The following is a 23,248-nucleotide window of genomic DNA, read 5'->3' on the forward strand; positions in this document are numbered from 1 at the left end:
GGCAATTGTCCCAACAACATAAACAGTTCTCTTTTTCCTCACGACTCTGCAGTGCCTAGTCTAAGTCAAAATCCCATTCATGTGTGAATTTCTTTGGGGGCCGTCCCTCCACTAATCTATTTCCTTATGTTTGAAGCATATTTACAGAGTTTTAGTTCTTACAGCTTCAGCATAAGTTTTCTCACCTGGTAGAGCAAGACACCCAGTTTATTCTTTTTCTTCAAGTATGTCTTTGGCAATATCTGGCCCTTTGCTTCTCAGGATACTTTTTTTAAAAAATTTATTTATTAAATAATTTTTCAGTTACAGTGGACCTCATACAACATTACATTGGTTTCGGATGCACAACATAATGGTTAGAATTTTACATAACCCACAAAGTAATCCCCCTGTTAAGTCTAGTACCCACCTGGCACTACACATAGTTGTTGCAGTATTATTGACTCTATTCCCCATGCTGTACTTTACATCCCTATGACTATTTTGTAACTACCAATTTTTATTTCTTAATCCCTTCACCTTTTCTACCCAGCCCCTCAACCCCCCTTACCTGGCAACCATCAAAATGTTCTCTATCTATGAGTTTGTATCTGTTTTGTTTGTTAATTTTATTCTTTAGATTCCACATGTGTGTGAGATCATATGGCATTTGTCTTTGTCTGACTTATTTCACTTAGCATATACCTTCTAGGTCCATTCATGTTATTGCAGGTGGCAAGATTTAATTCTTTTTTGTAGCTGAGTAATATTTCACTGTATACGTGTATATGTACCACTTCTTTATCCATTCACCTATCTGTAGACACTTAGGTTGCTTCCATATCTTGGCTATTATAAATAATGCTACAATGAACATATGGATACATATGTCTTTTTGAATTAGTATTTTGGGTTTCTTCAGATAAATACCTAGAAGTGAAATTGCTGGGTGTTTTTTTGTCTCTTATTATAGCCTTTGTTTTAAAATCTGTTTGGTCTGGTATAAGTATTGCTACCCCAGCTTTTTTGTTTGTTTTCAATTTCATGAATTATCTTTTTCTATCCCTTTACTTTCAATTTGTGTGTGTCTTTTGATCTGAAGTGAGTCCCTGGTAGGCAGCATATGTAAGGATCTTGTTTTCTTATTCATTCAGCCACCATATGTCTTGTCCGGAAAGCTCTTTATTTGTCCTTTGATTCTAAATGATAGCTTATCTGGGTAGAGTAATCTTGGTTGTAGGCCCTGGCTTTTCATCACTTTGAATATTTTGTGCCAATCCCTTCAGGTCTGCAAAGTTTCTGTTGAGAAATCAGCTGACAATCTTATGGGAGCTCCCTTATAGGGAACTAACTCCTTTTCTCTTGCTGCTTTTAAGATTCTCTCTTTGTCTTTAACCTTTGGCATTTTAACTATGATATATCTTGGTGTGGGCCTCTGGGTTCATCTTGTTTGGGATTCTGTGCTTTCTGGGCTTGTACGTTTATTTCCTTCACCAAGTTAGGGAAGTTTTCCATCATTATTTCTTCAAGTAGGATTTCAATTCCTTGTTCTCTTTCTTCTTCTGGTATCCCAATGATGCCAATGTTGTTACACTTGCTATTATCCCAGAGCCCCCTTAAACTATCCTCATTTTTTTGGATTGTTTTTTCGTTTTGCTCTTCTGATTGGGTGTTTTCTACTACCTTATCTTCTAAATCACTGATTTGAACCTCTGCTTCATCTAACCTTACTGTTGATTCCTTCTAATACAGTCTTTATTTCAGTTATTGTGTTCTTCATTTCTGGCTAGTTCATTTTTATGCTTTCTATCTTCATTTTTATGTTTCATATTTCTTCATTGAGCAGCCTTGTAACCAGTGTTTTGAACTCTGTGTCTGATAGATTGCTTGTCTCCATTTTGTTTAGTTCTTTTTGTAGAGCTTTGTTCTTTTATTTGGGACATTTCCTTGTCTCCCCATTTTGGCTGCCTCCCTGTGTTTGCTTCTGTGAATTAGGTAGGGCTGCTATGCCTCCCTGGCCTTGCCAGGTAGCTTTATGTAACAGGTGTTCTGTGGGGCCTTCCTTTTCCATCAGTGCAAGATTTATGCAAAAATCCCTTTAATCTTCTGTCCTGTAATTAATATCCACTTCACCTTTTCAATGATTACATTTTTCTAGAATTACATATTCCAGACTGCAAGGAGTGGTGCAGTCTCCTTGGTCACCTGAACTGCTCCAGGTGTGTCCCTTGTGTGGGTTGTGTGTGTCCTCCTGTTGTAGTTGAGCCTTGGTGGCTGTTTGCACATCAGTGGGAGGGATTGACCCTAATTGGTTGTGAGGACTGGCCGTGATGACAGTGGAGGAGCTGTGGTGCAGGGGTGACCCTACAGAGCAAGATTCACTTTAGCAGGGTTCTGGTGCCTTCCCTGTCTGCCCTTTGTGTGTGTCATCTGTGGAGGCGGCCGGGTGGTGCTCCAGTGTGGTCTGAAATGAGCCACCAAGCGTGCCAGCTCTGGGGCCTCCTGGAAGGGGCACCACCACAGGCCAAGTTCAGCTGCCACTTGTGCCCTGCCTGAGGCTGCCTGGCATGAGCCATGAAGCCATCTGCAGATGTCTTCCACCCGCACTGGGATTGAACGTGCCAAAAGTTGTGGGGATAGTAGATTTCTTTATGTATTCTAGAAGTCCTGCTATTTTTTGCCTTATGCATTTTGATGTTATGTTATCAGGTGTATCTGATATATTGCCTTTGTTGTCTCTAATTTGTCTCCTCTCGTTCTCTTTAAAGTTTTAATTGTAAAAAATAACACACATTGATGAGTACAAGAACATAAATGTTCTGCTTGGTGAATGAGGTATGTGGAGGGAGGTGTGAGGTAAGAAGGGAAGCAAGAATCCCTCCCAATAGTGGGATAATGTTTTACTTCATAATACCAATATTTATTTGGATGCTGCCCTTTAACTCTAGATGAGGTTAATTGGACTCTTAACAAGAATTTTCTTCTCAATGTTTTATCAGAGTCATATTTTTGGAACACTTCATACTCTAAACCATATCTGGCTCTTTGACACCAGTTTGTATCTCTCTGTTTATGCAGGCATCCTTCTTTTCCCCCATTATCATGCCATAGGCTGAATATCGGTGTCTGGAAACACAGTCTAGGTATTTTCTGATTATCCGAGTAGTAGCACTTACGATATTTTATGTTGAGTGATAATAAATACGTAAATTTCCATTAAAATCTCTACTAGTCAAAGTTACTGCAGATAGAATAAATGCAACAATATAGTTCCTGAAAGGTTTAGTTTTCACCTGTTCTTCATTCAAAAAATACTTTCTAATGTGCAGAGGAAGCAATGGTGAACAAAACAGACAAATGTTTTCTCCATGTGCTTAGTTTAGTACACTCTTACGATAAAACAAAAGATATTTGTTGTTCACGTTTTTGCCGATCGTTTAAATTGACCTTGTAATTTCCTTCTTCTTTGCAGTAAATTTTGCTGTATCTGTTGGAGGTTTCATTTATTTTTTCACCTACTTCCCAGCTACCAACATGTCCCCAGATTTTGCACACATGACACTCATCCAGAAGGTGGCTGCCTTTCTCAGCTCAAATGTTATCATGGCACTGGGAACTAAATTCCTAGTGATGGCAGAAATGGACGGTGAGTATTTACTTTGTAAATTTTGCCATGTTCTTATGGGATATTCACCACTTTAGTATTATTGATGTTGCTAAACTATTCTTCAGAGAAAAGCCCATACGTTAAACCACTGCCTATAGTACACGAGTGCGTTCACATCCTCTCCATAAATTTACTCACATCTATCAGGGTCTCTCGCAGATCCTTTTGGAGTTGTCACCTGCTGTTCAGTGGTAGGGGAGGAAGTGACAAGGTCTGCTTTTAGGAACTTCCTTCTTCCTTTTCCATCAGTGCAAGATTTATGCAAAAATCCCTTTAATCTTCTGTCCTGTAATTAATATCCACTTCACCTTTTCAATGATTACATTTTTCTAGAATTACATATTCCAGTAAACACTTAGCATTGAGGAGGGGGCAGAGAGGAACCACTGTCTTATTTTTCTCAAAGCTTATTTTCCAGGCTTTTTAGTAGATTTTATTTTTGTTTTACTCATTACTCCTTATTTGTTTGTCTGTGGCATTGTAAGAGGTATATTACGCGATACTTGCTCAGATGTCTTAAATTCTAACAGTATAAGAAAGTAGCTGAATATAATAGGAATCTCTGGAGAATATTAACACAGTTTCTCTTCACTCTTCACTTATGAGGCAGATGAATAACTGTTTCAGTTGGTACCTAAATTAAACATTTCCTGTTCTGTCTTAGGAATAGGAATTAAATGGAGTAACATTTTCTCGCCAATCACAGTGGAGAATTTTGTCTTTGCCAATGTACTGGGAATGTTTTTCTTTGTTGCTGTCTTATATGGCCTCGTGGCCTGGTATATCGAAGCAGTCTTTCCAGGAGAGTACGGCGTGGCCAAACCGTGGTACTTTTTCTTGCTGGTGAGTTGTGAAACACCAGTCTATATGGACCTATTTTGTACTCTATGTAAAAGCCATCATTCGTTAATTCGGTACTGTCTGTAACTGAATCAATAGGTCAGGGGAAAGAAGCACTCTGATGACCCTGGACATATGAATTCACCAGCCCTTTCCTAACATAAAATAAAGCCTCCGCTATATGTAAATACAAATAATCTTTAGATCACGGCCTGCAGCCCTCAACTTTGCAACTTCTGAGTAATCCGTCACTTTTGCAGGCAATTGTTTCATAAGGGAATGAACTCCAGCATTAAGAAATTAATATAAGATGGGTCTTTGGATGCTAACAGAAGAGGTTTCATTATATTCCATATCTAGGCACTTACCACCTGATGTATTCCTTTTGTTAGTCCAGATTTCTTAGAGTCAGAACCACAGCAAAGTGGGCAGCTTGTACATCTTGCCCTCCCTTCTAATCTTAACCCTTATTAGCATTGGCTTATGTGTTGCTAAGGGAAGAAGATACGACAGAAAGTGATATGATACATTCTGCTATGACCGCATCTTGGAGCGATATTCTCTAGAACAGTGGTGATTTAAATAGACTGGTCCGCTTTCATGCCTTGGGGACTCAAATTATAGCCAATTAGCTCTAAAATTTAATCCCAAGAAATTTTCTGCTCATCTCAATACAAAATATAACAGACTAACGTATTCTCTAAGCTTCGTTTTTCAGCTTTTTTGCAGTGATTACATTTCTCTTCTCTTCCTAGCGCTCACACTGGTGTGGGAAAAAACCTAAGGGAAAAAATGAAACAAAGCAATTCAATGACACAACGGAAAGCAAGTATTTTGAAAGTGAACCTACTGATTTGGTGGCAGGTATCCAGCTCCAACATTTGTACAAGGTATTGTTTTACAGATCTCTTTTTCTTGACAGGACTGATACTTACTTTATAGTTCGTCATAAATGTTTGTTTCTGCAAGTACCAAGAAAAAGATCACATGTTAACAAAAGGTTATGGCCATCCTGTTTACTGCCTTTGGGAAAGATATAAATGAAACTTACACAGTGTATAATAAATCTTTCTCTTTCCTCCAGAATAAAATTAGGTTTTCTATAAACTGTGATGGTGGTCTTCTGCGAATACTCTCATTTTAAAAAGGAGAGTCTAGCGTGGCGCTCCAATATTTGAATATGTGAACATTAATTTCTGCTCACACATGTTTTACACTTGTCTGTAATCTCCTCTGTTGAGGTATTCATCAAGGGGAGACTCTTAGATCTCTCCGTTTTGTCTGAGCAATTGCAGGCATGTAGTGTTCGGGTATCCTGTGCATCCGCTGACATTCCACTGGCTCTCAAAGGTCGACATAACCTTGATTTGAGCTCCTAACGCTACTGCTTCAGGAATCCCAAATCCCTCCATGCAAATTCAGCTGATTTTGGAGGTGTTTACACTTTTGTGGACCTCTCTGCCTTCAGTGTGCTACATGCTCTCTTTATTTTGGTTGTATCAACCCAAATGCAAAACTGTCTTTTCCCTGGTGTCCTCAGGACACGTGGGCTCCCAGTCACCATGGTAAATCTTGCCATGGGAGGCCATTGCCAGATGGCTAGCATGTCAGCAGCAAAGCCCACTCCTGAGTGCCATTCCTCAAGGAGACCAGCCAGCTACGTGGTGACGAGGTGAGTACTTGGGACCGCTTTCCCACCGAATGGGCCTTCATTTCATCTTCATAGGAATGAACACTGCTCCAAGCATGTTTTTGCCTTTCCCACCTGTGAAGCCTCAGCCAACACCACATCCCAGAGCTCACTGAGTGTTGGGCCCGCCAGCATGGGATCCCACATAGTGTCACGTCAGGCAAGGGGATCCACTTTCCAACCAAGGAAGCACAACAGTGAGCTCACAACTCGGGGACACTCTAGTCTGTCATATATATCCAGAAGCTGCCAACCCAAGGGAGTGAGGAAATAGAAGGATTGAGCCTGCTAGAAGGATAGTTGAGGCAGTTGCCTCAACTGTGAAGCCTCAGCCAACACCACATCCCAGAGTTGAAAAATGAGGTGCAGAAGACTCAAAGAGAAAATAAAATTCAAAACCCTGAAGTGGGAAGGAGCTTCATATGTTGAGGAACACAGAGAAAATCAAAATTGGGGTGAAGGAAACAAAGAGAAAGAATGATAGGAAAAGAATTTGGGGATATAGTCACAATACAAATTACGCAGCGGGCCTCGTAGGCCTTGGTAATACTTGGATTCCATTTTTTAAATATTGGGTAATAATTAGAATTATAGGGCTTATTAAGTAAAGGGACATGAGATGATTTATATTTTGAAAAGATAGCTATGGCTGCTATGAGGAGTCAGAGCAGAAGACAGAAAACAAATTGGGGGCTTTTACAGCAGCTTAGGAAAGCATGACAGCAGTGGGGACGAGGCTTGCGGCATTCAAGAATGAGCACGATTCTCTGTTCAAGATATATTTTGAAGTTAGAAATGAAAAACCTTGCTCACTGGTTGCATGTGTGATTGAAAGAAAAGGAAAAAACTAAGGAGGCTGTTGGTTTTGTGGCTTGAGCAAATGGGTGGTTAGTATAGAGCAATCTGTGGATATTGGAGACATTGGGGAGAGTTTGTAATGTGTCTGGTTAGTTGGTTTTAAGTGAAGGTTTGGGGAATTCAGAGCTCCATTTAGACATAGGCACTTTAGACAGTCACCCTAATAGAGATTTCAAATAAGCCGTTACACAAGCCTGGTTCTCAAGCCAAGGGAGAAGATAGGATGAAAACACCTAGGGAGAAAACAGCCATGCATTTGGGGTAAAAAGAAGAAAAAAAGGAAAAAAGAGCATTTCATTTTTTGTGACACAGGACATTTCGCCTTTATTCACCATCAGTGGGGTGAATTGGAAGGAATAGACACTTTCAGTCTGAATGAAATGGGCTTGAATACCAACTCTCCTTTTTAAGTATTGTGTTTCTTAAGCTGTTTTCATTTCTTTTCCATTAAAAAATGTAACCAAAATTTTCTCACCAGTTTTTATAGTGCCTCTTTCTGTTCCAGGTAATCAAATATTTATATACCTTCTCTCTTTGGAGGCATCTATCTTTCTGTAAAAAAAAAAAAAAAGCTAGTTGGTTACCTAGAAAACACACCTCTCCGATGGGTTGGAAAAAAGTTATGATTTCGTAGATCCTTGTTTGCTAGAGTGGGGGTGATGCTCTTTCCAGATTTTTGCATCTTTAGCAGAAGCACTGCTGGTCTACACATAAGAAATTTGAGATGCCTATACAGCGTCCATGTTTTAGATGTTCTGTGTGGGTTTTCAGTTGGCAGTTCTCCAAATTGGGACAAAGGCATTGATTGAAAAAGATTGTGGTATTATCAGCTTCAAGATGGTAATGGAAGCAAAACAAGAACGGGTGAGATTGCTCAGGAGGTATTTACAGATTTACTGTAAAATTCTAAAACTGGGATGCCTTTAAATATTTTTTTTCCTTTTCACAGTTTCATCCTTCTTACATTTTGATTTTTTTCCTCATGAGAGATTATGTGTCATTGTTTGTTCTATATATAGTTCATATGAGTCCTTGTTCTTCCAAAGTGATATTGAAGGATAAAATTAGTATTTTGGTTTTTTACCCCCCCCACAGGAATTTCGAGTGGAGAAAACTACCAAGATAGCTATAAGAGACTTGACCTTGAATTTATATGAGGGGCAGATCAGTGTTCTTCTAGGACCTAATGGGGCAGGAAAATCCACTACTTTATCCATTCTCTCAGGTATGTGTTTAGCTCTGTTCAGGGGATGTCCTCACATAGACAGTGTAGATAAAACTTACAAGAGTTTTGTGTTTCCCCTTGATGTTTACAGTTAAGTCATTTCAGTGATCCAGAAGGTTGTTTAGTAATCCACTTTCTAAGTTGTAAATAACTAGTGAAAGATACCAGGTGTCAGATTTTACAAAGACATCAAAGTAACCATTATCAACATGTCCAAAGAACTGAAGGAAGCCATGATTACAGAAATAATGGAATGTCTGAAAACAATATCTCATCAAGTAGCAAATATCAATAGAAAGATAGAAATTATTTTTAAAAACCAAGTGGGAATTGTGGAGTTGAAAAGCACAATAAGCCAAGTGAAAAATTCATTGGAGAGGCTCAACAGTAGATGTGAATTGTCAGAAGAGAGAATCCGTGAACTTGAAGATAGACTGATAGAGATTATACCATCTGAATAACAGAAAGAAAAAAGAATTTTAAAAAATTAACAGAGCCTCAGAGAAATTTAGGATAACTTTAAATGCACCAACACACATGTAATGGGAATGCAAGGAGAGGAGAAAGAGAATAAGGCGGAAAAGATATTCTAAGAAATAACGGTTGAAACTTTGCAAATTTGCTGAAAACATTAATCTACACAGTCAAGAAGCTCAACAAGCTCCAAACAGGGTAAATGTAAAGTGATCCACAGCCAGACACATCATAGTTAAAATTCTGAGAGGCGAAGAGAAAAATGATTTGTCACATACAGTGACACCCCAGTAAGACTAAGCCAGCGCTGACTTCTCATTAGAAACAGTGGAGGGCAGGGAGCAGTGGGACGATATGTATAAAGCGCTGAAAGTAAAAACTGTCAACCAAGAGTCTCACATCTATCTTTCAGAAATCAGCATTAAATAACACACTCCCAGATAAACAAAACCTGAGTGATTTATTGCTAGCAGAGCTGAAACAAGATTTTTGGCCTGAAAGCAAGTAAGCCCAGGTGGAAATTTGAATACACACACACACACACACACACACACACACGCACGCACGCGCGCACACACACACAGAACCATACATATATACACACACAAATAAGTGTTTTCGAATTTTTCAGGTAGATGGGAGGGATCTACCTGATCCAGAAGAGGGATTGCTGGGTCATGTGATAGCTCTATTCTTAATTTTTCAAGGAACCTCCATACAGTTTTCCATAGTGGCTGCACCAATTCACATTGCAACCAGCAGTGTGCGAGGGGTTCCCTTGTGTCCCCATCCTCTCCCACACTTGTTATTGCTTGTCTCATGGATAACAGCCATTCTCATGGGTGCGAGGTGGTGAGACATTGCTAATTCTACTAAGTCTGTTTTGAAGTTGTGCTAATGAGCCGTTTGTGGTCATGTTGCTTCACAAAAGCTAAGTTTCTCTTACGTCTTCTGCTTCATTGGAGGTCTCTTCCCTGCTACCAGCGGAGAGGCCTATGTGAATGGATATGAGATCTCAAGGCAGATGGTCCAGATCAGGAAAAGCTTGGGCTTGTGTCCCCAGCAGGACCTGCTGTTTAATTACTTGACAGTGTCAGAACACCTGTATTTCTACAGTGTGGTAAGCCACTCTATTCACGTACTTAAGATAGATTGCCTACTGTCAGTATCTGGATTCTTAGAAAGTTCAAAGATTTTTTATGATTTCTCCTTCAAACATAAACAGAAACAAAGGGGAAAAGACCCTGTACAGATAATGTAAGAAAAGAACCCATGTGAAGTGTTTCTAGGGATAAAGTTGGAAGCACCATGTAAGCTCTGCCTCCTCTTTCCAGATCAAAGGAGTCCCTCGAAAGATGTGTCTTAAGGAAATTAGATCTATGCTGTCTACATTTAACCTGATAGAGAAGCGCAATGCATTTCCAGAGTCCCTGAGTGGAGGAATGAAACGCAAACTCTCCATCATGATAGCACTTATAGGAGTCTCCAAGGTATAAGTGACATAAAAAGCTAAAAATGTACCCCCACTGAAGCTCTTCGAAAAAAGCATCAGCTGACACTAACCTGAGAGCGGATATGTACTAACAGTCCAAAAGGAACCTCCCCAATGAAATCCCTGATGGATTCACATTATCTCCCTTTTGGTATAAGATTGTCATAGGTTTGGAATTATTCTAGCTCCTAATTCAGTTTTCATCTAAACTGACTATCTTAGCTCAAGGGGACAGTGACTGAGAAAGCAAAACCAGAGGAAGCCCCAGCACTGGGAAGACCCCACTGGTTCTGGGATGTAATGTCTACCAGCGGTCATGGAATTGTTCTTCTGGTCTTTAGGTTGTGATACTTGACGAGCCAACAGCTGGCATGGACCCCATCTCAAGGATAGCCACCTGGGGTCTCCTTCAGAAGTATAAACAGGATCGTACCATCTTGCTGACCACCCATTACATGGACGAAGCTGACATCCTGGGTGACCGCATAGCCATCATGGTGAAGGGAACCGTGCGGTGCTGTGGCTCTTCAGTCTTCCTGAAACAAATATATGGTCTCTCTCCCTTTGATCATTCTCTCCATATTGATGCCATAATAATCTTCTTCTAACATGATTTTCATGGATATTGGTATCTTAGTAGTCTTCTAACATAATTTTCATTGGGGTGTTTGTTTTTTTTCCTATCCACCTCAAATTTCAGAGGGTTATTCCCTCTGTTCTATGAATTGGGCTCAACTATGAGTCCATTGAAAGAATGTTCATATTTTAGTTCTTCCGAAGTTTTGCGTTATCCAAATATCATGTTCATTTCTTTCATATGGTGTCTACTTAGATTGTAATTTGCCTGACTGTAGTTGTGCCTTCAGTGAGCTAGCTAGATAGACAGACAGACAGACAGACAGCAGATGGATGATGAATACACAAATTCATGAATTCTAGCAAAAATGTAGGGAACTGGATATCTCTGTTTCTTGTGTCTTATGTGTCAAACCAGTATTGAATTGCTTCTGTGTGAGCAAAAATGTTTTATTCCAATCTGTCGAAGAATTTTTCAAAACATGGGAAATACCAAATACATCCTAGTAGTGTCCTTACCTTTAAATTACCCTGTAAAGTGTCAGAGTTGGTTGCTTATACTTTTTGTTTATGAATTTATAGGAGGTCACATACTCTGGATGTGAGTCCTTTGTCAGATACATGTATTGTGAATAGTTCCCCAAATATGTTGCGTGCCTGTTCATTTTTGATGGTATCTTTTAATAAGCATAAATTTTTAATTTTGAAAAGTTCAATTTATCAGTGGTTTTCCTTTTTTGGTCAATGTTGTTTTGGAAACCTTTGCCTATGTAGAGGTTGCAAAGATATTCTCTTCTATTTTCTTCTGGATTCTTTTGTGGTTCTAGCTTCTATTTCAAGTTGATTTTTTTTTGGTGAATGGTGTTAGGTAAGTGTTGATGTTGATTTTTTTCCATCTGAGTATCCAGAACCATTTGTGGAAAACACACTCCTTTCTCTGTTGAATTGCTGTGGCACCTTTGATGAAAATCAATTGACTGTTTATATGTAGGTCTACTTTTGGGTTTTGTGTTCTGTTTTACTGATCTATAGGTCTATTTACAAATACCACAGTCGTGAATACTGTGTCTTTATAGTAAGTCTTGAAAATAGGTGATAGATGTCCATCAGCTTTTTCTCTTTTTCAAAATTAGTTCACCTGTTTTAGGCCTCTTTTAGTTCCAGGTAAATTTTAGGGTCATTTTGTCACATTTTACAAAAAAGTCTGGTAGGCTACTGATTGGAAGTGCTACGAATCTTTATATCATTTTGAGAAAATTGTCTTCTTTATAATATTGAGTCTTCCAACATGTGAACATGGTATTATTTCTTGATTTATTTAGGGTGCATTTAATCATTTTTGGCTGTATTTTGTTGAGTTTACTGTGGAGGTCTTTCATTGGACTTATTCCAAACTATTTCATGTTTTAATTTTATGTAAATGATATTGTTTGTTTAATTCATTTTATAACTGTCTTTTCTAGTATTTAGATATACAGTGATTTTTTTTTTAAAGAAACACATTATTTGTTTATTTTTAAGGAGGGCACAGCTCACAGTGGCCCATGTGGGGATCAAACCAGCAACCTTGGTGTTATCAGCACCGCGCTCTAACCAACTGAGCTAACCAGCCGCCCCTATACAGTGATTTTTATATTGATCTTACGTCCTGTGAACTTGTTTGTTCATACATTAGGTCTCGTAGTATTTTTGTAGATTCTATGCAAAATCCTGTCACCTGTGTATCAGAAAGGTTTTACGGGCATAAAAACAGACACATAGATAAGTGGAACAGAGAGGAGAGCCCAGAAATAAACCCATGCATATATGGTCGGTTAGTTTATGACAAAGGACTCAAGAATGTACAATGGGTAAAGGACAGTCAGTTCAGTAAAGGAAGTTGGGCAAACTGGACAGGCACATGTAAAGGAATGAAATTGGAATGCTATCGTATACGCAAAAATCAAATCTAAGTGGATTTCTGACCTTTCAAGTGAGTGTCTTTGTTTTCTTCAGATAAATACCCAGAAGTGGAATTGCTGGATCACATTGTAGTTCTACTTTTAATTTTTTGAGAAGTCTCCATACTGTTTTCTGTAGCAGCTGCACCATTTTGTGTTCCCACCAACAGTGTACAAGAGTTTCAATTTTTCCACATCATGTCCAACACTTGTTTTCTCTCTCTCTCTCCCTCTTTATTAGCTACCCTAACAGGTAGGAGGTGATATCTCTTTGTGGTTTTGATTTGATTTCCGTAATGATTAGTGATGTTGAGCCTCTTTTCAAATACCTCATGACGATTTGTGGGTCTTCTTTGAGAAATGTCTGTTCAAATATGTAACACACACACACAAAACACATATGTAACACATGTTTAAATCAGGTTATAAGTTTTTTTGCTGTTGAGTTTACTACGGAGTTGGAGTTCCTTATATATTTTGGAAATGAACCCTTTATCTGATATAGTGTTTGCAAACACTTTCTCCCAATGCATAGGTTGCCTTTCCATTTTGTGGATTGTTTCCTCTGCAGTGCAGAATCTTTTTAGGTTGATGTAGTCCCACTTTTCTATTTTTGCTTTTGTTGCCTGTGTTTTGGTGTCATATCCAAAAAAGTTATTGTCAAGATCAATGTCAAGAAGCTTTTCCACAGGTTTCTTGTAGGAATTTTACAATGTCAAGTCTTATGCTTAAGTCTTTAACACACTTTGGTTTGATTTTTGTGTATGATGGTAAATATGGGTCCCCATTTTTTAACACATGGATATCCAGTTTTCTCAGCACCATTTGTTGAAGAAACTATCTTTATTGTATATTTTTGGCCCGCTTGTTGAGCATCAATTAACCATATATGTATTGATTTATTTCTGGGCTCTGTATTGTGTTACATTGATCTGTTTTTCTGATTAATGCCAGTACCATACTTTTTAAATTACTATTGCTTTATAATATATTTTCAAATCCGAAAGTGTAATACCTCCAGCTTGTTCTTTCTCAAGATTGTTTTAATTTTTCAGGGCCTTTTATGTTTCCAATTAACTTTATGAGTTATTTTCTATTTCTGTAATAAATGCCATTGGGCTTGACAGGGATTGCATTGAACATTTTAACATTTATCTTCCAATTCACGAGCATAGGATGTTTTCCCATTTGTGTCTTCATTAATTTCTTTTATCAATGCTTTTTAGTTTCCAGTGTACAAGTCTTTCACCTCATTAAGTTTTAATCCTAATTCTTTTTAATGCTGTTGTAAGTGGGGTTGTTTTCTTAATTTCCTTTTCAGATTGTTCATTGTTAATATGTGGAAATGCAACTTATTTTGTGTGTTGATTTTTATATCTTGCCCCTTGCTGAATGTGTTTATTTAGGTGGGAGAAGAAACCTGTGGTTTCCTGTGTCTGTGGATTCTTTAGGGTTGCCCACAAATCATATCATGTCATTTGTAAACAGAGATAATATTTCTTCTTCCTTTCTGATTTGGATACCTTTGTTTTCTGTTTCTTGCCTAATTACTCTGACTAGGACTTTCATGACTTATGTTAAATAGAAATGGCGAGAGTGGTTATTCTTCTCTCATTCCTGATCGTAGAGGAAAAGCTTTTGGTTTTTCACCACTGAGTATACTATCAGATGTGAGTTTGTCTTATATGGTATTTATTATGTTGAGGTACATTGATTCTATACCAGATTTGTTGAGAGCTTTTATCATGAAAGGGCATTACATTTTGTCAAATGCTTTTTCTGCATCTTTTGAGATGATCATGTGATTTTTCTTTTATCCTATACATGTGTTATAATTCTGTTATTAATTTGTTCACATGTTGAACCATGTTTGCATACCAGGAATAAATCTTATTGGATCATTGTATTTTTCTTTTAATGTGTTGTTGAATTCAATTTGCTAGTATTTTGTTAAAGATGTTTACGTCTGTATCTATCAAAGCTATTGTCCTGTGGTTTTCTTTTCTTGTGCTTTTTCTGGGTTTTGTATCAGGGTAATGCTGGCCTCATATAATGAGTATGGAAGTGTATCATACTCTTTGGTTCTTTTTTTGGTGGGTTTTTTTTTTTTTGAATTACGAAGAATGGTCATAAATTGTCTTTTAAATGTTTGATTAAATTGCTCAATGAAGTTATCTGTTCTTGGGATTTTCCTTGTTGGGAGATTTTTTATTATTGATTTATTCTTCTTACTAGTGATAGATCTGTTTAGACTTTATTTCTTCATGATTCAATCTTAATAGTTTGTATTTCTAGGAATTTCCCCATTTTACGGGGTTATCCAGTTTATTGGCATATAATTGTTCATAGTACTCGCTTATAATCCTTTTTACTTTTGTGACATTAGTTGTAATGACTCCTATCATTTCTGATTTTTAGCCATTCTTTCTTTGAATGAACTTTCTGATTTCTTCTCTCTTTGTGTCTCTTTTCTTAATGGGACTCCCATATGGTGTATACAGCTCTACTTACGGTTTCCCATTTGTCTCCTAGGCCTTATGTACTGTTTTTCATTCTCGTTTTCTTTCTGCTCCTCTGAATAATTTCCAGTGACTTGACTTAGAGGTTACTCATCCTTTTGTCTGTTTTATATATTCTGCTTTGAACCCCTCTAGTTTTGCTATTTTTCAATTCAGTTATTGTAGTCTTCAGCTCTATGACTTCTTTTTGGTGCTTAAGTTTTCTGTTTCTTTGTTGAAATTCTTAATTTTCACATGCAGTGTTCTTCTGACTTTGGTGAGCCTCTTTATCATGGTTATTTTGAATTTTCTAGTAGGTAAATCATATGTCTCCATTTCATAGAGTTAGATTCTGGAGATATATATTTTTTTTTCTTTTTTGGAAACTATCTCTGTTCTGCTTCTATTGATTTTTTCCCATCATTTTTCTTGCTTCTTTGCATGTTTTGTAATTGTTATGACTGCCATTGTGAATACAATACCAGTAGAGAATAAAGTAGTTGATATTTATTCTCAGAAATGGGTATGCTCTGGGATGTCAGGCCACCATTATAGATGACTGAAGCAGTCTCATCTGTATTGGAGGAAGTACTGGGATGTGTTCCAGCTTTATTTAGATTCTGTTCACTACCGTCTTCAACCATTTTAGGAATGGGATCAGGATTTTGCCCTTAGCAAGGGTGGGGATCTGTGCATAGATGAGATTATGGACATCTCTTTCCTCTATAATCCAGTTTCCAGCTGTTGTGATCTGACAAGTGCTCTTTGTTCTCCATCCCTGCACTGTGTTTTCTTCACCTTGAGGGACTTCTCTCTATCCTCCGACCTTCTCCCAAACTTTTGAAGGGTCATTGTAGTGAAGGACTAATGTACCCTAGAGGTATTTCTCTAACTTTGTTGTCCTGCCCTGAGCTATCAGAAAGCCACTGCAATGTTACCCACAAAGTCCTGAAGTGCCCCAGAAGTGTTTTTCTCCATATCCCTCTCCCCCTAGCTTCTGGAAGGCTAGTACACTGTACCTAATGAAGCTGCAGAGTACTCTGCAAATATTTATCAGATCTCTGTAAGGAGAGATTTTTTTAGCTGATTTATTCACTGCCTTGCATATAATAGGCACCCAATAAATATGTGTTTAATGAATATAAATCTTGTCCTCTCAGATTTCAGTGTGAACAGGACAAGAGGCCAGATAACAGAGGCTATCTGTGTTCTATTCTATCTGTGTTCTATTGGTCTCTAAGAAAATTAATGAAATTACAAAAGAACTTTATTAGGCTTTTTAGACTTGTAATCAAATAATTCGTGACGTGCCCTACCTTCTTCTTGTTTACCCAAGCCATGGAAAGTCATGTGGAGTCTCACAAGAATAAGGGACCTGCAAAATTGTTTTAATTGTTCTTCTAAATGGGTTTTCTCAGGTGTGGGATACCACATAACCATGGTGAAGGAACCTCACTGCAATGTTGAAGAAATCTCCAAATTGATTTATCATTATATACCATCAGCCACCTTGGAGAAGGATGTGAAAAATGAACTATCTTTTACTCTACCCAAAACGTACACACACAGGTATGGATTAAGAGGGCGCTAAGGTGGTCCGAAGGATGTGGATTATTGTTCAGCTGGTTAGCATTGCTTCCCCCCCCCACACCCGTTCTTGATTGGCTTTGTGTTTTGGGGTGGCCGGATGGCTCAGTTAGTTAGAGCACGAGCTCTGAACAGCAGGGTTGCCAGTTCGATTCCCACATGGGCCAGTGAGCTGCGCCCTCCACCACTAGATTGAAGGACAACGACTTGGAGCTGGTGGACCCTGGAGAAACACACTGTTCCCCAATATTCCCCAATAAAATTTAAAAAAAAAAAAAAAAAGGGTGCTAAACGTTGATGTTGAGATGACAGGAAATCACTGCTGCTTTTCCCGTTTTTTTCAGGCTTTGCAAGTAGAGTTTGACAAGTCAAAACACATAGCTGCCACTTGCACTAAAGAGAGGGATACCATTTAGGGGCTTTAGTGCCCTGGTTATTTTTGGTGATAACTGATGGTATAGTGTTGGTAGTGTAAAAATTGTGTGGTGAGTGGAGTCCATGGAAATACTAGGATAATGAGAGAACAAAAATGCTATTCGTGGTGACTCTTGAAACCAGGGTGGTAAGAACCCAGAGGAAATAGGCATTCTTATTGCACTGGTTGCCAAGTTATTCATCAAAGGGAGTCACAAAGAAAAACCACTTTATCTGAGATAACCGTCATCTTAAAAAATTGAAATGGAAATAAGAGTACTCATCAGCGACTGTCAGAGTATGATATCTTCATCTTCTTGTCACATACAAATAAGTACTTGCTTTGATATTCCCTGGAGTCGAGCCAGTTGTCATACCGAGGAGAATATGAAGGACTCCAACTTCTCTTCTAGGAAAAAGGGGAATGTGTCAAAAAGGAGGTAAAGAAGGAAAAGGAACTGCGTTCTCTGAACTTTTACTTAGGAACCTGAAGGTTACGGAGAAGCAGCAGCGTGGAACAAGGTGATCAGGCAGCGATGAATACAACCAAGACCGTCATCAGAAGTTAGAATGAAAAGCTGAAATATCATGGAGAATTGGAAATAAAAGTCTCAATCTGTATCCTTGGAGATAATGGCCGTTGACTCATTCAGCAAAGGTGGGAGCTTTGGCCCATTGTGATGGTTGTGACCCAGGTAAAGCTGCAGAATCTCTCTGGAGACAAAGGCAAAGCACCTGTTCAAACATATCACCCTACCCGCCTACCCTCATTTATATGGACACAAATGACATTCTCAAAAGAATGTCTAAAAAAGGAACTGAAAGGATTCAGAAGCAGATGATGTTTTATCATATCTTCGTATTTTATCATGTCTTCACATTGGAAAGCAGGTGATGTTAATTATATCTCTTTACCAACCATTTGGACTGGACTTGGAGGACTGGAAAAGAAAGACCTCAGAGGTGAACAACTGATTGCAGGTTGCTGTGCCATAAATCTCCTGCACTTCCTCCGTTTTCCATTTTCAAATGTCTTTTTTTTTTTCTCTGTTGCCTTGGGTATGATTTTCTTTTGGATTCACTGAATAATTGACTAAGGAACCATAGCATATATGTGTGTGATGCGCTAACTCATGTCAACTTGCTGGTGTTGTTAGCATGTTCAGAGTCTCGTGATAGTTATTAGAAGGCCACAATGATGTGTATCCAAGAACTAAGTCGAGTGAGCAGCCATCTGCCATTGCAATTTGCTAGTTTCTGTTTTTCCCTTCTTTGTTACCATTTTCCCCACCGTTCGATTCACTAGAGGCCTGAAATTATAATGAGCATCGAAGTGAAGAAGGAGCTACATTTTTCCCACTGCTGAGGGGAGATTCGTGTAGAATAAACACATGTGAATGAGGAAAATCTTCTGATTTGGTGCCAGCGTTTTCCGCTTCCCATCCGCCTTCCCCATTCCCATTCTTCTTTTTATTTTATTCTAGCTTTGAAGCTCTGTTCACTGATCTGGAAAAAAGACAGGCAGAGCTGGGCATTGCCAGCTTTGGTGCCTCCATCAGCACCATGGAAGAAGTGTTCTTCAGGTGAGCAATAATCCATAGGGAAAATAAAAACACTGAGGAGGGGAAAGGATCCCATCTTTGTCCCCTTTGTAAACTTGCCAGATTTTCAGATTCACACACTTAAGAGGTGGAAGGATACAGCACAGGGAATAGAGTCAGTGGAATTGTAACAGCTACATTTGTAACAGTGTCAGAGGGGTAGTAGATTGGGGGAGGGGGTTATCACTTTGTAGGGGGTGTAAGTGTCTAAGTTATTACACTGTTTTGTATACCTGAAATTAATATGTGTGTGTATGTATTTTTTTTTAAAGAGGTGAAAGGGGAGGAATCTGACTGACATAATCTTTTACCGTAAGAGCATTGGGAAAAAAATACCACCCGTCATTTGATAAAGGAATGGATATTATAACTTACTTGAAGTATGAATTAGACTTTAATCTTTAACCTCAGTGAGTTCAACTGAATGAAACATTCGGTGCGTTGCCTTTGACCTTCTCGCTTCACTGTGGTCTGGCACAGTCCTGTGAGTGGCATTTGGGGACCACGGGTCTACCATGGTTACCACACTGTTGGCATATAATCCATATAATACCAATCAGTAAACAGACCAGGGAGCCTTCTGAATTGGGTGCTGTCACTCACATTCTCCAAACAAGATATATTGGGATAAAGTTGAAATGAAATCCTTGTTACTTTTTTAAAAATACAGGGTTAGTGATTTGGAAGATTCACAAACAGATATCCCAGCTACCCAACGTCAACCTCCCTCTCTGATGAATGAAGTGTCACTCACAAACCAGAATAAGAATATGTCCAGAAATGAGAGAGCAGATTCTTCTACCATGAAAGAAAGCCCTGCTATTCTGTTTAATACTGGGGTAAGCACCATTACTAAGAAACCTGATGTGTGTTTGGTTGGGGCACAAGAGGTACATTTTTTTTTTTTTTAAACTCGAACAAAAGGAGTATGGAATTCTCAGCCATGGCGGACCTGACCTGGTCTGGAGCAGCCCAGTTACCTGCCTAATGCAGAAGTAAGAAGTTGGTGCAAAAGGAATGGCAGTTTTTGCAGTTATTTTTAACCTTTTAAACCACAATTACCTTTGCACCGACCTAATGGATAAAGATCTCAGCTATTATTGTCACATTGTTAGTCCTCAGTTCTTTTTTCTTTTCTGTTTTAGAATTCCTTTTCTTCTTTTTCAAACTGATAACTCAGAAGTGGATCACTTCTTTGAAGCTAGAGCGAGCACGATTCTTAATAATCAAGCATGCACAATAGTTTAAGTTTTTGCAGGGGGAATTGACATCACATAAGGAGTTGTTGTCTAATCAATATGATTCTCAGTGTGGGAAGTGTCTGAGTTGCCCCCCATTTCTTTAATTGCCCTTCTAATGATCGATTCCTCCTATGAAACCCTCTGGTTGGTTGTGTTGACTATCAGAAGTCTGAAGAAAGTCATCTTGCTGAGATTTTAGGTATGTCCTAGCAATGACCATAACTTAAATATTTAATACCTGTAGCAGAGGTCAGCAAACTTTATGTAAGCAGCTACTCAACACATCGGGCTTTGGGGGCCATACGGTCTCTTGCACTCACTCAGCCCCGTCACTGCAGCAGAAAGCAGACAACACAGAAGTGAGTGGGTGTAGCTGGGTGGGCCCTGCCTTGTATGAACAAGACACAGACCACGCTCGTGTGCAGTGTCGTTCCGTGTTTGGATTCTGGTCCAAGTATGTGTTCATGTAAACCTCATGTATCTTCAACCATGCAAGTCCAAAGTGTTCATCTTCACTTACGCAGGAGTGGCCTGCCAAGCTCGGTGACGATGGTGATGTTATATCTCTCTCTCCTTTCTTCAGTGCGCCCTCTACCAGCAGCAGTTCTGGGCCATGCTCTTCAAAAGGGCAATGTTCAATTGGCGCAACTGGAAACTGATTTTCCTGCAGATATTGGCAGTGCTCATCTCCCTTCTCTTTCTCTGCGAGATGGAGACGGTTTCATCTGATGATGATGATGGAAAGACCAGACTCATGGATTTGAATCAATATGGTCAAACCATTGTGCCTTTGTCTATTTCTGGGAATTCTAATTTGACTCTGGTTTTCTTAAAACATCTTAAGAGTATGCTGGAACCTGGCAAGCACACACTTATGGAAGTACAAGGTAAGGCTCCCGGAGGAAAGAGAAAAGACTGCTCTGAGATGAATATCTCCTTGTGTGGCTTGTGAAGAAGGATCTTAACTGAACAGTCTGCCACCTGCGCCATTCTTTTCCTGTTAGTTACCCACTTTACAGAGGCAGCTCAATTAGAGGAGAATGGCAAATGTTTGAAGTAATCATTATGAGAAAATTGCAAGGGATAAGAACCAAGGAAAATGATTTGTTCTCCTTGCCCAGTATATACCATAGATGATGTGTGTTGTGGATAAACTGACCCATATTGTTTCCTCATTCTAGGAGACCTACTGGAATACTTGATGGAAGATAAAGATTGTATTCAGTTATGCATTGTTGCATTTTCCATTGAGGTGAAGGCCGATGGAATAATATTTACTGGTCTGTTCAACAATGAAGCATCCCATTCACCACCCCTGACGCTCTCAATGGTAGACAACGTTCTTTTCATGTCAGTTTCTGGCCCTGAAGCTTCCTTAACCGTCTCCAATAAGCCTCAGCCGTACTCGAGTCATAAAGGGCATGAAGACATGTATGTTGTTATTTTCATTAGAATAGAATTTTGCACTTGAAATACAGTTCTCCTGCTCTCGCTGATTATATTTGTATCACTAAGAAATAGTTACTGATAGAATTTTGGGTTTCCTGCTGTGTCCGTTTTTTGCTATGTCTACTTTTGTTCCTTCTTCTGTAGGTTGTTGGATGGATACCAACTGGCCTTAGACATACATTTTGGCATGGCCGTTTTGACCAGTGGCTTTTGTCTCCTGACAGTGACTGAGAGAGTCTCTAAGGCCAAGCACCTGCAGTTCATGAGTGGGGTCTATATCCTTGTGTACTGGCTGTCTGCTCTTCTGTGGGATCTCATCCTCTTCTTCATTACCTGCCTCTTACTCCTGGTGAGTATCAGGCAGTGTTTCTCGAGGGCTCATTTTCCTTCTGCACCCAGTGGAAAACTCCTGTTCTCTAATCATGTCTTGGACCTAACTCTGTCGATAAACTCTCTCTGCTCGTTATCTTAGAAAACACATTGTAAAAGTCTCATGGTAGAAACTTTCTCTTTCATAGTCCTTCACTAGAAGAAAATAACTTTGCGAAAGCACAAAGACCTCTCAAGGACGAGTTTCCCATTTATGTTCTCATCAGTTTATACTGAGTTGCAAAACCAATGTTACCACAGGCTGATTGGTAGACACAGACTTGAGTTCCTACAGCATCTCGTCTGCATTCTAGTGTTGAACACGAAGCCACATCATTGTAGGACCCTGCTGTACTACATTTTAGTATTTAGTATTTTAGTATTTAGAGACCACACTGTTAAGAAATACAAAGAAAAGAGTGTTTATGGTAAAGTCAGAAAAGGGGTTACTTTTGCAGGAGTTGGAAGAGTTGACAGTAAGTTTCTTTGGGTTCTAGCATTGTGGTAGTTGCCCACGAGGTTATTTTGCTATAATTCACTGGGACAATTCATTTATGTTTTATGTACTCTTTCAGACATGGGTTATATTTCATAATAAAGAGGTTAAAATCTTTACTTGAACACCTTGTTTGCATGTTCTCTTAAGGATTAATTGGGGTAGAATCTCCATAGTCACAATGCATAGTCTTCTTGTCCACGGACAGAGTATATTGCCTTTTTTTTTTTTTAATTTGTCAAGGCTGCACCCTTTTTTTTTTTTATTAGTTTCAGGTGTACAAAACAATGTAATAGACATTTACACCCCTCACAAAGTGATAACCCCCTGCCCCCAATTTACTACCCCTCTGACATGGCATGTAGCCGTTATGATTCCATTGATTCTATTCCCTATACTGTACTCCACATCCTGTGACCATATATATATATATGTAGAGAAGACCATATATATATATATATATATATATATATATATATATATATATATAAAATTATAGTTGACATACAATATTATTCAACTTCAGCTTTAGGTGTACAGTGCAGTGGTCAGGCACCTACACCGTCCATGAAGTGGTCTCCCTAATAAGACAAGTGATATATTGCTTATTTATCCAACAAGGAATTCAACTTTTCTTTGACTTAGGTTATGGGTAAGGGATATATGTACTCAAGAGGAAATTTTTTTAAAGAAATAGCCTCTCTGTAGAGAAAGAATCTACTTTCTGGGAAAGTTGAGAGTTAGGATTGATGGGGGAAAGTATACTGACTTTGTTTATGAATTGAAAAAAAAAACTATTCCAAGTGGAAGAAAAATAACTATAAGTATAGTGCTCTCTGGACTGTTCTCTAG

At 38.7% G+C, this 23,248-nt stretch overlaps 1 protein-coding gene across 1 annotated transcript in view; it reads left to right on the top strand.

The window, feature by feature from the left end:
- The window catches only part of LOC117019688 (ATP-binding cassette sub-family A member 3), a 69,462-nt gene that overhangs the window by 25,855 nt on the left and 20,359 nt on the right, over positions 1-23,248 (top strand). The window contains exons 9-21 of the mRNA XM_033101751.1: positions 3,452-3,625; positions 4,311-4,489; positions 5,242-5,376; positions 8,130-8,259; positions 9,699-9,853; positions 10,068-10,223; positions 10,567-10,777; positions 16,658-16,808; positions 18,725-18,823; positions 19,512-19,680; positions 20,666-20,969; positions 21,264-21,513; positions 21,676-21,880. Coding sequence (XP_032957642.1) covers positions 3,452-3,625; positions 4,311-4,489; positions 5,242-5,376; positions 8,130-8,259; positions 9,699-9,853; positions 10,068-10,223; positions 10,567-10,777; positions 16,658-16,808; positions 18,725-18,823; positions 19,512-19,680; positions 20,666-20,969; positions 21,264-21,513; positions 21,676-21,880 — 2,318 coding nt within the window. The remainder of the gene's footprint in view (positions 1-3,451; positions 3,626-4,310; positions 4,490-5,241; positions 5,377-8,129; positions 8,260-9,698; positions 9,854-10,067; positions 10,224-10,566; positions 10,778-16,657; positions 16,809-18,724; positions 18,824-19,511; positions 19,681-20,665; positions 20,970-21,263; positions 21,514-21,675; positions 21,881-23,248) is intronic.

This window comes from Rhinolophus ferrumequinum (assembly GCF_004115265.2).
Source record: "Rhinolophus ferrumequinum isolate MPI-CBG mRhiFer1 chromosome 15 unlocalized genomic scaffold, mRhiFer1_v1.p scaffold_54_arrow_ctg1_1, whole genome shotgun sequence".
In the NCBI taxonomy this organism is placed as follows: domain Eukaryota; kingdom Metazoa; phylum Chordata; class Mammalia; order Chiroptera; family Rhinolophidae; genus Rhinolophus; species Rhinolophus ferrumequinum.